The sequence below is a fragment of the Lissotriton vulgaris genome, chromosome 1_1, assembly GCF_964263255.1.
Source record: "Lissotriton vulgaris chromosome 1_1, aLisVul1.2, whole genome shotgun sequence".
Classification (NCBI taxonomy): domain Eukaryota; kingdom Metazoa; phylum Chordata; class Amphibia; order Caudata; family Salamandridae; genus Lissotriton; species Lissotriton vulgaris.
Genome location: NC_141685.1, coordinates 816,521,374 through 816,537,832, shown reverse-complemented (window position 1 = coordinate 816,537,832; position 16,459 = coordinate 816,521,374). Strand labels below are relative to the sequence as shown.

Below are 16,459 nucleotides of genomic sequence, written 5' to 3'. Positions count from 1 at the left end.
CGCACTGTACTCGGACTTTTTTCTCTCACCAAAGATTTTATCCCGCTCTGAACTTTTCCCCCTTCATTATTTTTTAGGTCGAGCAGACCTACCCTCAATGCGTGAGCATTGAAGGTGTCTGCTTCAGACCTATTGTGGCCCGTATTTAGGAATGTGGACAGCTATCAGACGCGCGCTTTGACAATGTCAGATTTCACCTCAGGAGCGCGCGTCTGAGCTGCGCTTGCGCGGAGCAACACACAGCCCTTGCTCACACACAGACACAGGCAGCCCCCACCCCTCTGCATGCACGCACACACACACAGGCGCGCGCATGCACACGCAGGCACAGGGCACACATACAGGCACTCGGCACGCTATCCCCTGCCTCGCATTCTCTCTCAATCACACACAGTCACGCATGCGCACACACATTCCCTCGCGCACCCACGCACACACGCGCGCACATACTCCCCCTCCCCCCTCCCCTCCCCCACAGGCATACACACAGGCACGCACGGACTTCACATCAGCCCTGGGCCCCACTCACCGACTGCGCTCTTCTGGCGGGGCTCCTCTCGCGCTCCGCTCCTCACGGCGCTTCTCCTCTTCTGAATCGGGGCTCCCTCAGGTCAGAGGAGCCCCGCAACAGGCGCCACACTCCTCCTTCTCCCCGGCCCCCTCCTGGGGACCCGGGCTACCCCGGACCGGCAGGGCGCTCCATGCGCCGGCAGGCCTTCTCACGGACCTCAGGAGGCGGGACTTCCAGTCAGCCGCGAGCGGATTGGCCGGCCGGCCAAGAGCTTCCTGCGGCACCCCCCCCAATCACTACGAGGACAGGAGATGTGCACGCGAGTGGGAGTTGCGTGTTGTTGGCTTACTTCCTTCAGTGGTTTCAGTTGCCCATGAGCTAACACTCAACTGAGCATTTGCGGCTGGTGTCTTGTGTGATGGACATGTCTTGCATCCAAATCAATTCAGGGCCGATTCTGAGCATCTTACTTACCAGGTAAATGATTTAAGAACAATGTAATTGGTACATTACGTAGAGCTGCATCGCTAGGAAGCAGCAAGTATTATACGATAAAAATGGCCATTTATTAACTTTCTGTAAAAAAGTCATCGGCCCTTTCCACTTTACTATTTACCTAGTTTTACACCCTCATCACCACACCTTCATCCCCACACCCTCATCCCCACACCCTCATCCCCACACCCTCATCCCCACACCCTCATCCCCACACCCTCATCCCCACACCCTCATCCCCACACCCTCATCCCCACACCCTCATCCCCACACACCCTCACACCCTCACCTCCCCTCACACACCCTCTCTCCCACCCTCACTCACCCTCGCACACCCTCACTCACCCTCGCACACCCTCACTCACCCTCGCACACCCTCACTCACCCTCGCACACCCTCGCACACCCTCGCACACCCTCGCACACCCTCGCACACCCTCGCACACCCTCGCACACCCTCGCACACCCTCGCACACCCTCGCACACCCTCGCACACCCTCGCACACCCTCGCACACCCTCACACTCCTCACACCCTCACCCCCTCCTCACACTCCTCACACCCTCACCCCCTCCTCACTCACCCCTCCTCACCCTCACACACCCTCACACCATCACACACTCACCCTCACACCATCAAACCCTCACTCACCCTCACACCATCACACACTCACCCTCACACAATCACCCTCACACAATCAAAGCCTCACTCATCCTCACCCCCCCGCCTACACATCCTCACTCCCCCTCACCCTCCCTCACTCACCCTCACACACCCCCTCACACACCCTCACACACCCCCACACACACCCTCACCCTCACACACACTTTCACCCTCACCCTCACCCCCACACACCCCCTCACCCCCACACACCCCCTCACCCCCACACACCCCCTCACCCCCACACACCCCCTCACCCCCACACACCCCTCACCCCCACACACTCCTTCACCCTCACACACACCCTCACCCTCACACACCCTCGCACACCCTCGCACACCCTCACTCAGCCTCACACTCCTCACACCCTCACCCCCTCCTCACACTCCTCACACCCTCACCCCCTCCTCACTCACCCCTCCTCACCCTCACACACCCTCACACCATCACACACTCACCCTCACACCATCAAACCCTCACTCACCCTCACACCATCACACACTCACCCTCACACAATCAAAGCCTCACTCATCCTCACACCCCCCGCCTACACATCCTCACTCCCCCTCACCCTCCCTCACTCACCCTCACACACCCCCTCACACACCCTCACACACCCCCTCACACACCCTCACACACCCCCACACACCCCCTCACCCTCACACACACTCTCACCCTCACCCCCACACACCCCCTCACCCCCACACACCCCCTCACCCCCACACACTCCTTCACCCTCACACACACCCTCACCCTCACACACCCGCACTCACTCTCACCCGACTCAACACCTCTCACCCACCCTCACACCCCCTCACCCTCTCGCCCCCTCACCCCCTCACCCCCTCACACACCCTCTCACCCTAACACATCCTCACCCCGCATCACTCATTCACCACCACAACATCAATCTGTGCAACCATTCAACAACTAATTCAAATATGTTCTCTCAATGTTTCAAGCTTTATTACAAATGTAACAAAAACATGTTAATATTTCACTTCTGTTTTAGGACTTTTGTAACAATAAAACACACAGAACATAATCTTCACAAGTTATTTGCAAAAGTTTAAGCTATTGTCATTATAAATTACAATACCTTTTATTTAAGTATTAATTATGTAAAAAAATTAAAAGCCATTGTTATTTGTAATATGAATACATGTAAGTCACGTAAATACAACACATATTGCATTACAAGTGCTATATGTGTCACATTTGAGAACATTTATAACTATTGGCATTGTAAATGACAAAACTATTAATTTTGCTATTTTCAAAAACAAAACCTAACTATAAAATTCCAATAGCTCAAACTTTCCTAATGCGAGACCTATTGCATTGCAAATGCTTGTTTTTTATGTATTCAAACTTTTACCTTCCAAATTTCCGGTTTGGCAAATTATGAACTTGGTTCTGTCTCACTCGCACTTGAACTCTGCGTTCTTAATCTGCTTCCCTTCTTGTCCGTGGTCCGATCAGGGGAGGGTGTAGTGAAGGCAGAGACCTGGTTGTACACATTGCTGTGTTAGCATAAGCTTATTAGAAGTTAAACCCCATTTTGCCACTTTGCACCTGACACTTTGTGTAATTGTTACTGTAAGTTAAACTGCTTGTATTGCTTCACATTAGAATGGTCTGTTATTCACATCCCTAGATTTACACCACGACCTTAGTGCGTGCAGAAAGCTTCAAGGTTAAATAACAATGTATGTTGGGATTCAGGTTGACCGGCCCACGCTCTAGACACAACACGCACACAGCTGCAACCAACTAAAATTCTAGTGCCTTTAATATTGCACTGCGTGCATGATTCGGGCACCTGGAAGAATATCCTTTCCAGAGACAGAGAGCTTTACTGATTCTGGGATGTTATATACCTCTGCTGATCTTAGAGGTATGGGGTTCCCCATTCAAGCCTAAGAGACCTTCTATTATTATAAAACCTAGTTCCTAGCAGGGGAGGGTGGTACACAAGGTGCTATAGGACCTGTTTCCACTATCGTAATATGATTTCTACCTTGTGTTTTATGGTATTGTAACAATGCTGATTGTATTCTTTCTAATCAAATGCCTGCTAAGTTAGCCAAAATACTGCATCTTAGAGCACGTAGTTAAAATAAACCTTTTAAACTTTATCGTGTCTCTAATTACTCACGTTGTGGACTGGTATGAGAATAAAAACAAAAGAGTGTTCTTGATTCCCACCATTCCTGAGAGTACCCTAAGTCGCATGTTCTGGGTTGTCTAATCATTGGTAGCTTCGCTCTAGGAGGGAGAGCTAATGAGACACTGATGCTAGTCGGATAGGGGTTCTGGGTTCTGAAGTGAGTTTCTGGTCCATCACAATTCACTGAGGTCCTGGTTTCCTGCGCATAGTTCTGTGCATAAGCAGAATACGAAGATTCGGAACAAGAGGATGGAGACTCCATGGGAGTCGAGGAGGAACAAGACCCGATCTCCATCTCTGACTACAGCTCTGAGGGGACGAAGACATCCCGCAAGGGTAGTGTATCATGAGTACAGACCCTCCCTTGCATCATGAGTACAGACCCTCCCTTGCCCCAAGTCCACCAGAGCCCCCAAAAAAACGTTGGTCCAACCCCGCCTCCGGCCTATGGTTGTCACAGAGAACATGTTTCCGACGTCCTGCCCTCGGGCTTGGCACTAAAACATACTCCAAAGCCTTCCGGCTCCAAACAGAGCTGTTCGAAAACTGGCACAGAGCTGAAACCTTCGAGATCGAAGTCAAAGACAGGCTCAGCCCCACCCGCTTCGACACCGAAAATGTCTTCGGATCTGAAATCTCAACATCCTAAGCCCCGGCACCGAAGCCTTCGGCACTGAAACAGACGGATGTGCCGATTCCATCCAAAGAGCAGCATTTCGATGCTCCACCCTCCAAACCGGATCCAAAACAGCCGGAGCTATATATTCACCCAACAACTGGACATATTTACACAAAGGTGACAACAAAATGCAAGTCTGACACAGAAGAGGTCTACCACATTCCTTTAAAAAGGAAAAATGTCATACTGATCTTTCTCCTCCTCCTCTTCCATCACCCTTTCTCCTCAGTTTCAACCTTTACTAATTTCACCTGAGCACTCACCACCACATACACCTGAAAATCAGGATGATGCGGATGGGGCTGGGGACAATGAGCCAATACCCACAGACACCTGGACAGATTACAAACAGTCCTCGCACACACTCCCGATTCTTAAGGGTATGATCAAACACGTAGATGATATTTTTAATGATCCCATCAGGGCATGTATCCTTGCCCCTAGGGCAGACAAATATAAGTCTGCACCATCAGATTCAGCATACATAAGGGGCAGTTACCATTTAGATTCTTTGGTAGTTTCCAAGGCACGCAAAAGGGCCAATTCACAGACCACTGGAGATGCTGCACCCCCAGACAAAGAATCCAAGCTGCTAGACACTTTGGGGAAAAAGGTAGCCTCCCAGGCTGCAAACGTTTGTTGCACCACCCCACTACACAAGCACTGTTAGCTAGGTACGACAGAGCGCACTGGGATGAAATGGAGCAGTTGCTCCAATTTCTACCTGATAAGCACAAGTCCAAGGCGCAAGACCTAGTGCGGGAGGCTCATTTCCAATAATTCTATCAGGTGCGGCCTAGATGCTGCAGACACTGCAACCAGGCTGTCAATACCAGCGTCCTTTTAATAAGGCATGCCTAGTTATGTATTTGAGGATTCAAACTAGAGGTTCAAACTTCTATCCTGAACACACTTTTTGACAAAGAACACCCTGTGGTAGATTCCTCTCTAGAAAAAATGAAGGACACAGAAATGGCCAATTCTATAGGAGCCCTTCAATTAACCCCAGGACGTAGTTCCTTTTGGCGCTCCTCCTACTGCGGAGGGTCCAAAAATACCTTCTCAGATACTGCCACCACCACCACCACCTATAAAGGCAACAATCGGCCCTGTGCATCTAAGGGTTACTTTAGAGGGAGTTAGAGGCAACAATGGCATAGATAGAGGAAGAGGCTCCAATACACACTCCTCCCCCTCTAACAGCAAACTGTGACTTGCCTACACTCCCCCCGACCATTTAACACCTGTTGGAGGGGGGGGGTTTGAGATGGGGAGATGGGTTAGGTCCTTTCACATTTCCTACCCGTCTGGCAGTCCATAACTACAGAGAAATGGGTGCTGGAAATTATCCGTTCTGGTTATTGCTTGGAGTTCCCCAATAATCCTCCAAACATTCCTAAATATTCACACAGATTGTCACCGGATCACTTACACCACCTCAAACAAGAAGTTCAGTCTCTCCTTTTAGAAGGGGCTATAGAGGCCGTACCACTGCAATGCCACAGGTCAGGCTTATACTCCTTTTACTTTCTCATACCCAAAAAAGAGGTTTCTCAGACCAATCTTGGACCTCAGAGAATTAGATCTTTTCACACAGTCAGACCATTTTCACATGGTAACACTTCAACAAGTGCTCCCACTTATGCAACAGGGCGACTTTTGGTCTACTATAGATTTAAAGGAAGCCTATTTTCATATGCCAATACATCCCGCTCATTGAAAATTTATGAGATTCGTTGTAGCAGGCCAACATTACCAGTTCGGAGTCACCACAGCTCCCAGAGTCTTTACAAAGTGTCTGGCAGTAATCGCTGCTCTCCTGAGAAGAGAACACATAACACATACCACATGTCTTCCCCTAAGTGGACGACTATCTTATCAAAAGCCAGCACGTATACTAAGTGTCTCCAACATACTCACAGGTCACTACAGTTACTACACCAACTGGGGTTCACAGTCAATATGTTGAAATTTCATCTCCAACCTTCCAACACTCAAAACTACCTAGAGGCCACTTTAGATACTCAAAAGGCTCTGGCCTTTCCCAATGCAGCCAGAATTTGCAACATTCAGGCTCTAGTTCTACAGTTTAAGTCCAATCACTGACTTCAGCTCAAGTGTATATGCAACGACTGGGAATGATTGCATCTTGCATCATGATATTTCCCCATGCCAGGCTTCAAATGCGTCCCCTACAAGAATGCTCAGCGAATCAGTGGAACCAATCGCAGGGTCTGTTAACCGATCTAGTGTTGGTAAGCGGCCGTACTCATCACTTTCAAAATCTATCAAAAGGACGGCTCTTCATCGACCCAGTTCCACAGACCATGCTAACAGCGGACTTCTCCCTCACTGGCTGGGGGGCTCATCTTCAACACCACACAGTGAAAGGCCTATAGCGTCAACAGCAAAAATCTCTAAACATAAACCTTCTAGAGCTTCTAGCAGTGTTTCTAGCATACACAGCATTTCAGGCTCACCTGGTCGGCAAAGCTGTCCTAGTCCGCACTGACAACATGACAGCTATGTATTACATACAAAAACGGGGGGAGGAGGGAATGGGGGGCACACGCTCCAACTGTCGCATTTGGCCCAAGACATTTGGAGGTGGGCTATTCACCACAAAATTTATCTTCTAGCGGAACACCTCCCTGGAGTGAACAATCAGATTGCCGATCTTCTCAGCAGAAAGAGACAACAAATACACGAATGGGAACTTCACCCTCCAGTTCTCCTCCCATACTTTCAAAGTTAGGGAGTCCCTCAAATAGATCTTTTTGCAACTCACCAAATGCCCAAACTTCGCCTCCAAGTACCCACACCCGCTCTCCAAAGACAATGCACTATGGATGAACTGGTAAGGGATATTTGCCTACGCTTTTCCGCCTCTCCCACTCATTCCATAAGTGGTTTGGAAACTCAGACAAACATCCCTCACACTGATCCTAGAAGCTTCCACATGGGCCTGTCAACCGTGGTTCACAACCCTGTTGGAGCTGTCACTAGTTCACATTAAAAGCTACACCTCACATCCAGTCTTTTCGCACAGAGCCATGGAGAAATCGGACACCTAGACCCCAAACAACTGAACCTCGCAATCTGTCTCCTGAAATAATAGAGTTTGGTCATCTAAATCTCCCACCAGACTGTATGAACATCATCAGAGAGGCCAAAAGGCCTACTACAAGAGCCTGTTATGCAGCTAAATGAATGCAGCTAAATGGAAAGGTTTTGTTATCTATAGCAATAATATCATCATCAATCCTATTGATGCTTCAATTCAAAATATCATATGTTATTAGTTACACTGGCGGCTGCCTGGATTAGCCAACACTTCCCTTTGATGACATCTCGCTGCAATAGCTGCGTATTTACAAAATATGTAACATGTATTGCTTTTCAGAGTGCCAGTAATCAAAGCTTTCATGTAAGGACTTAAAAGAATTATAACACCAAGACTTCCACCTGCCCCAGTCTGGAATCTTAATAGTCCTCACAAGATTAATGTGCCCACCTTTTGAACACATGCATAAATGTGAGCCACGTTTTCTCTCTTGGAAGACTGCTTTCCTCATTGCAATCACTTCACTGAGGAAAGTGGGTGAACTACAGGCACTAACTAAAGAAGAACCTTTTTTCCAACTTCAGAGACAAAGTGGTTTTTCGTACTAACCCCAAGTTTTTACCTAAGGTAGTTTCTGCCTTTCATATCAATCAGTCGGTTGAATTACCAGTATTCTTTCCTCAACCTGATTCAGTGGCAGAACGAGCTCTACACACCTTAGTTGCCCTGAAGACCCCTTTCATATCACATTGAAAGGACAAAATCATTTAGAAAAACTAAACAACGTTTTGTTGCTTTTTTACCACCACACATGAGCAATCTCATATCCAAGTCGGGTATTGCCAGATGGATTGTAAAATGCATTCAAACTTGTTATGCAAAAGCAAAAAGAACTTTAACTATACCCCCTAGAGTGCATTCCTCTCGCAAAATAAGGGCTACTATGGCTTTCTTAGGAAACATCCCTATAGTTGACCTTTGTAAAGTGGCAACATGGTCTACACTGCACACCTTCACCAAGCACTATTGTGTATATGTGTTAGTGACACAAGAAGCTAATGTGGGCCAGGCTGTACGTAGAACACTGTTTCAGACCGCTCCAACAGCTATAGGTTAGCCACCGGTTTGGGAGAATACTGCTGTATAATCTATGCAAAGCATGTGATCTACAGCTCCCGTGCCTCGAACGGATAATGTTACTGACACAGTAAACATCTGTTCTTTGCATGTACAGCTGTAGATTCACGTGCGCCCACCCGCCTCCCCTGTAACTATTGGAGTTCTTTATCTTATTCTACATACCTACGCAAGGACATCTCTATTCTTTACTTACTAACTCCATTCTCACCCTTGGCGAAAACAATCTAACAATGGAGTTGATGCCCATGCGCACTATCACCGAAAGGAGTCACCTACCTCGTGACTGGAAAATACTTCTTCGAAGAAAAATAACTTGCAAACATCCGGACCCAACACTAGATGGCAGGAGTATGCAAAGCATGTGAATCCACAGCTGTTCATGCCAAAAACAAATGTTTACTGGGTAAGTAACATTATCCTTTTGGCACATAAATTACATTTTGTCATCTTGATTGAGCAATTCTATGGAAATCATTTGCAGTCCGGTGGCTTTGGTCTATGAAGCCAAGGGTTCAAGGCTATTACCAGTTGGCAGTGTGTGTGCAGTTTGATCATTTTCTCCAGCTTGTCTTGGTTGTAACTGAGTAGGTGAAAGCTCTCCTTAGCTTATCAGATTCTAGAAAATAGGTTATGTTCTTCCTTCTTAAAGGGCTCTAAATGTACAGCACTGGCAATGCTTAACACTAACATTCTGTGATTGTCTATGGGACGTTAGCTACCTGGAACAAGTACATTCTTCTAATACATGCATTATTCCACAGGAATTAATCATTTTTCTGATCGATTGTCTGAGTAATGAACGCTGTGCTCTGCTATTGTAAACTATCATAATTGAAGATGCAATGTGGATGCTCATATGATCAGGAGGTGATGTACTTTTTGAATACCATTGTTTCTGAATTGTTTTATAATGAAAGGTTAAATCTTTAAAAAATGTCTTATTGAAAAATGGACATTAAGACTTTGACCCTTCCACAAACCTTTAATTTTGGTACACGTACATAAACGGTAACATTTGAACAAGCAGTATTTCATACTTTCAGAACAGGTGTATCTGAAAGAAACACGTTAGTGATAGATTCCTTACCTTAGAATATCCCCAGGCGTCAGACTGGATCCGGAAATTTTTGCATAGCAGTACCCTTGCGCGTCGGTAGGCGTCGTGGGCGCCGTGATGACGTCGTCGGAGTACTTAGACGCCGCCTCCGCGTTCTTTTTTCCGCGCCAGCAAGCGCAGATCTGGAAAAAGCAGTACTTCTAGTCACTTTTTGACTAACTTTTTGGATCATTTTGATCATCTTTTCGAAGTCGTACGACTCCGATCGGTGCCCTAGGGATGCCTGGATTTAAGCACTGCGAGGATTGTGACCGCACGATGTCGGTCACGGATCCTCACCACCTGTGTCTAACTTGTCTAGGCGTCGACAACGACGACAAGGCCTGCTCCGACTGCCGGGCCCTCTCTTCGAAATCCAGGCGGGAGCGGTCCCACAGGCAACTCAAACTCCGGCAGTCAGTCCCGAGCCGCGAGAGGTCCCTGTCCCACGGGAGGTCGAGGGACAGGTCGCAGGTTCGAAGCCACCACAGCTCCGAGAGTCAGCACCACTCCTCCAGGTCGAAGTCGTTGGGTAAGAAACACAAGAAGTCAAAGAGGCGTCATCGCTCTTCTGACTCCCCCTGAAGCTTGCGCGACGCGGCCGGGGGTACGGGTGACACCGCCCACGCGGCTCCGTCGGAGTCGCAGGCGCCGCGTCCAGCCCCACACCTTCTGGTCCCTGGGCGAGACGCGACACCGGAGGAGATCGAGAGCTTCCTCGTGGCCATGAGGTCCCTCTCTCCTCCGACGGGCTCCGTGGCGCCTTCGGGCCCAGCGGACCCGTCTGGGGCTCCTAGCTGGTCGGGGGCTTCGGGCTTCGGCCCCGACGCCGTCTTGGGCTTCAGCCTGACGCCGCCAGCGCCGCAGGGCCCCACGTTCCTGAAGCCGCTGGCGCCTTCGGGCCCGGCACTGTGGGATCCCACTGGACCCGCTTCGGGATATGGGTCGTCGCCGGTGGACCTTACGACCCCCCCGGCGTCGGTCCGTCAGGTGTCATCTCCGAAGCCGTCCTCGGGCGGCGCCATCCCCGATGCCTCCCTTGCTCCGGTTCCGGCGTCTGTACAGCGCCGCTGGGCGCATACCCGATGGCGCTTGGGGACTTTTACTTCAATGAACCGGCCCCATTGATTGACAACCCTGATTTTCAGGAGATGGGTGATAAGGAGTATTGGGAGGGGTCTGAGGTCCCTCTGACCCGAGAGTGTGAGTCTCAAGAGGACTGGACAGGTGACCTTGGGGACGCCAGTGGTCTGGACACCTCTCCAGACACTGGTTTTGTCTCGCCTCCTACCGTGGCTTCGGAGGAGGGGGCAACATACAGTGTGCTGTTGATGAGGGCTGCCAAGGCCTTGGGCCTTGAGCTCCCCGTCGCGGCCATGAGGACTAACCTCCTCACTGAGGTCCTTAAACCGCAGTCATGCCCGACAGAGCCTCTGCTGCCGTTTAATGAGGCCTTGACCGACGTTCTCTTGGGCATTTGGTCCAGGCCCGCTACGGGTTCACCCGTAGATAGGAACGTGGCCAGACTCCACCGCCCGGCCCCGGGCGACCCAGTTTTCCTGTCCACCCACCCCACCCCCGATAGCCTGGTCATCCAGGCGTCCACTTCCCAGACCGCATTCCAGTCGGCTCTGCCAGACAGGGAATCCAAGAGGTATGAGATGTACGGTAAAAAAAAGGTCTTCTCCTCCCTTAGTCTGGGACTGCGTTCTTCCAACACCGCATGCCTCTTGGGCCGCTACGCCCACTCTCTGTGGGATACGGTTGCGGACGTGCTGCTAGAGTGTCCGTTGGAGGTACGGGCCAAACTCTGCCAAGCCCTTGTGGAGGGCCGGGATGCAGCCAGATATTCTATCCGGTGTGGGCTGGATACTACCGACTCACTAGGTAGAGCGATGGCAACGACGGTGGAGATTAGACGCCACGCCTGGTTGAGATCCGCCAACTTTTCGGCCGATGTCCAAAACACATTGATGGACATGCCGTTTGATGGCCATCGCCTTTTTGGCGACAAGGCAGACCATGCGCTTGAGCGCTTTAAGGACTCCGGGGCTACGGCCAAGTCCTTGGGCCTCTCAGCCCCGCGCCAGCAAACGGGTGCCTTTCGCTCCTTTCGTGGCCAAGGAAGGGGCGCCCCCACACGTGCTGCCAGCCACACGCCGCAAGCTAACATCCAGCGCGGTGGAGGCCGTGGAAATCGCTGTGGAGGCAGTCGGGGATAACGGCGAGGCCAGTCTACACTTTCCCCCGCAGCATCCGCATCTAAACCCTCCTAGTCCGTGCTTTTCGGCCCATGTGACGCCAGTTGGAGGCATGGTTCGCCATCACCACTCTCACTGGCGCACTGTCACTTCGGACAGGTGGGTGCTGCAGATCGTCCGAAGGGGCTACTCCCTCCCCTTCGAGACGACCCCTCAAGCCATGTCGCCGCAACACCACCGCGTATCGGGGGATCATTTGCGGCTTCTGCAGGAGGAAGTTTCGGCCCTCTTGACCAAGGGGGCCATCGAGCGCGTTCCTGGGCCAGAAGTAGGACTTCGATGCTACTCCCACTACTTTCTGATACCCAAGAAGGGCAACGCGGGCCTACGCCCTATCTTGGACCTACGGAACGTCAACGGCTTTCTCCGGAAAGAGAAGTTCAAGATGCTGACTCTGGCTCAGGTCTTAGTTGCCCTGGACCCAGGAGACTGGATGGTAGCGTTGGACTTGCTGGACGCTTATTTTCACAGCCCCGTCCTGCCGGCCCAACGGCGTTACCTGCGGTTCACGGTAGGCCACGAGCACTTTCAGTTTACCGTGCTCCCCTTCGTCCTTACCAGCGCCCCACGGGTGTTCACGAAGGTGATGGCGGTGGTGGCAGCTCATCTGCGTAGGTTAGGGGTTTCAGTCTTCCCTTACCTCGACAACTGGTTGTTGAAGGCGGGCTCGCCCCAGACAGTCGTCAGCCACCTCCAGACGACGGCAGACCTCTTGCACCAGCTGGGGTTCTACATCAATGTGCCGAAGTCACACCTGTGCCCCTCTCAGAAGCTCCTTTTCATCAGAGCGGTTCTCGACTCAGCGCAGTTCACCCACCCAAACAGCGGGTTCGGGATATGCAGGCTCTGATTCCAATCTTTCAGCCTTTATTCCGAGTTTCGGTCAAGTTGACGCTGCGGCTTCTGGGGCTGATGGCTTCCTGCATCCTTCTGGTGCATCACTCCCGTTGGCGGATGCGGGCTCTGCAGTGAGACCTAAAGTTTCAGTGGGCCCAGCATCAGGGCAACCTGTCTGACCATGTCCTGATCTCGGAGGGCACTGCGAGACAGCTGTGGCTCACGGACAGCAATTGGGTCAGCGGCAGATCCCTCTCCCTTCCCCAACCGGAGCACGTGGTTGTGACGGACGCGTCCCTCCAGGGCTGGGGAGGCCACATGGGAGAGGCGGAGATCAGAGGCCTCTGGTCTCCGGCGGAGTCCCGGCTCCATATCAACCTTTTAGAGCGGAGGGCGATTCGTCTAGCACTGAAGGCATTCCTCCCCTGTGTCCAAGGGAGTGTAGTGCAGGTGTTCACGGACAACACCACCGCCATGTGGTACTGCAACAAACAGGGCGGGGTGGGGTCGTGGACCCTCTGCCAGGAGGCTCTGCGCCTTTGGCAGTGGCTGGAACATCAGGGTGTGACCCTGGGGGTTCAACACCTGGCAGGTTCTCTGAAAGCTAAGGCGGACGAACTCAGCCGCCGGTGCATGATGGATCACGAATGGCGTCTGTACTCGGACGTGGCGCAAGGTCTCTTTCTGCAGTGGGGAGAGCCTTGGTTAGATCTATTCGCCACCGAAGAGAACGCGCAATGCCATCAGTTCTGCGTGTTGGAATTTCCAAGGCGGCACTCGCTCGGAGACGCTTTTCGTCGCGAGTGGAGTTGCGGTCTGTTGTACGCCTTTCCGCCTATACCACTTCTGCCCAGAATGCTGAAGAAGATCAGGCGCGACCGGGGGCACAAGTCATCCTTGTGGCTGCGGACTGGGCACGAAGGTACTGGAATCCCGAGCTACTCTGTATGTCAGTCGATCCCCCGGTTCGTCTGCCTCTTCAGGAGGACCTTCTGTCGCAGCAGCAGGGGACGGTCCTCCACCCGAACCTGTCCAGTCTCCACCTCCATGCTTGGAGATGGAGCGGCGACAGTTGAGGCCATTTGACTTGCCTCCTGAAGTCTGTAACATCATTCTGGCAGCCAGGCGTCCCTCCACAAAGTCTGTATACGCCTGCCGGTGGAACAGATTTGTGGCTTGGTGCACAGCAAAGGCTGTGGATCCTCTCTGCCCCTCTTTCTGAGGTTTTTCTCTTTCTTCTTTCTCTTGCCCAGCAGGGCTCTGCTCTGGGCACTATCAAGGCTACCTTTCTGCTCTTTCAGCCTTTTTGATGCTGCCTGATCAACCTTCTTTGTTCAAGTCCCCTATTGTTAATCGATTCTTGAAAGGCATCACGCATATGTTCCCTCCTGTGCCCTTTGTGATGCCTCAGTGGGACTTGAACTTGGTTCTTACTTTTCTGATGTGCGCTCCCTTTGAGCCACTTCACAACTGTCCTTTCTGCCTTCTTACTTTGAAGACTGCCTTTCTGGTAGCCATCACCTCTGCCAGGAGAGTGAGTGAGCTCCAGGCTCTATCCTGTAAACCTCCTTTCCTTTTGGTCCATCCGGACAAGGTTGTGTTGCGGATAAGGCCCTCTTTCCTGCCCAAGGTAGTCACAGCCTTTCACATCAGGCAATTCATCACCTTGCCCACCTTCTTTCCGCCTCCGCATCCCTCGAGAGAGGAAGAGAGGCTCCACCGTCTGGATCCAAAACATGCGCTCTCGTTCTATCTGGATCGCACACGCCAGTTCCGGGTGGATGGCCAACTCTTTGTTGGTTACGTGGGCGCTAAGAAGGGGAAAGCGGTGCACAAGCGGACCATCTCGCGGTGGATCATCTTGTGTATCCAGGCGTGTTACTCCTTGGCTAAGAAGGAACCCACTGTTGGGCTGAGGAATCATTCCACTCGAGCCACGGCGACTACAACTGCCTTGGGCCGAGGAGTGCCCTTGCAGGACATTTGCCAGGCAGCTACGTGGGCCTCGCTGCACACGTTTGCAAGAAACTATTGCCTGGACAGCCAAGCCCGGAGGGATGGCTTCTTTGGCCGTTTCGTCCTCCAGGACTTTCTGGTGTGATTATTGGTTCGCAGACCCACCACCGGGGTTGGTATTGCTGGTGTATCTATTCTAAGGTATGGAATCTATCACTAACGTGTCTCTTTCAGATGCACAAGTTACTACTTGTGTAACGATATATCTGTAAGAGACATTAGTTAGTGATAGATTCCTTACCGACCCACCCATCCTCCCCGTTCTGCGAACCGATATCTAGGGTTATGGTCATCCCCTTTCAGGGCCCTAGTTTCAAGGCACCAGTGTTGGTTTTTAGCTGACGCAGAAAAGCTGTGTCTAAGAACTGATGTCAGCAGGCAGAGGCAGCGTCTAAGTACTCCAACGACGTCATCACGGCACCCACGACGCCGACGACAGACGCGGAGCCGCAGACGACGCCTACCGACGCACAAGGGTACTGCTACGCAAACATTTCCGGATCCAGTCTGACGCCTGGGGATATTCTAAGGTAAGGAATCTATCACTAACTAATGTCTCTTACAGCTATATCGTTACACAAGTAGTAACTTGTGCTTTAGCATCCACTTCTTAGATGGCTTGTAATATTCTTGTCTTTATGGAACCAGTTCAACTTGTTAATTTAGCATTTTTCCTTTTGCCTTTTTCCAGATAGTGGTGTGGGTGCTGGTATCGATTCCTATTATGAATACTTATTGAAAGCCTACGTATTGCTTGGGGATGACAGCTATCTGGAAAGGTTCAACACTGTGAGTATATTCCTAAAGATCAGGGGTCCCTACTTTATCTATATTGAGAGCTATTTAGGATTAATGAAAGGTATCCGAAACTGATAACCAATATCAGTGTCACAGTAGGGACCGCATCAGAAAGAATTACGTTAGTGGCTACTCCCTGCAGGATTACTTGAGCAACAGATATGATGAACATCAGCAATGTCAAAAAAGCTTTATTAACTTGAAATACATATGTGCAAGTCTGGAAATAACAGATATAGCACCATAATCCCTTTCACAATACCGTAATCATATACGCAGTAAGAATCACTATTTCATCTACCAGTGTAAATATACTTTAAATAATAATACTTTTGTCTCCATTCATCACCTTCTCACCTCCTGAAAATAGAAATTTTGCCTTTGTGTACTCTCTTTTTTTTTTTTGTGAAAATATTTAATTGACCTTAACAGCTAGTCATTTGAAAAAAATAAAACCTGCTCGTGGGGATGTTGCATAGTGGGACACAGAGGGGGCAGATCACTTAACTGTGCCTCTCCCCCACACCAGTATAGTGGCATCAATTTAGGTCGCAAAGGAGTCCTGCTGCCTGGGAATATAGTTTACTCTGACCTTGTTGCAAGACTGCCTAAACACACATAGAGGGGACTTGCACAGCGATATTGCCCTCTTCATTCGGTTGTACCTGGCCCTGCCCACCAGCATAGGTTGAGCCATTTCGGTCCTTAAGGACCCTGATAGAAGCGAGCGAGCC

The 16,459-nt window shown here is 50.7% G+C and overlaps 1 protein-coding gene across 1 annotated transcript in view; it reads left to right on the top strand.

The window, feature by feature from the left end:
• EDEM3 (ER degradation enhancing alpha-mannosidase like protein 3) overlaps positions 1–16,459 on the top strand; it is a 570,354-nt gene that overhangs the window by 223,585 nt on the left and 330,310 nt on the right. Inside the window, exon 9 of the mRNA XM_086957104.1 lies at positions 15,619–15,716. Within this exon, the coding sequence (XP_086813230.1) occupies positions 15,619–15,716 (98 nt within the window). The remainder of the gene's footprint in view (positions 1–15,618; positions 15,717–16,459) is intronic.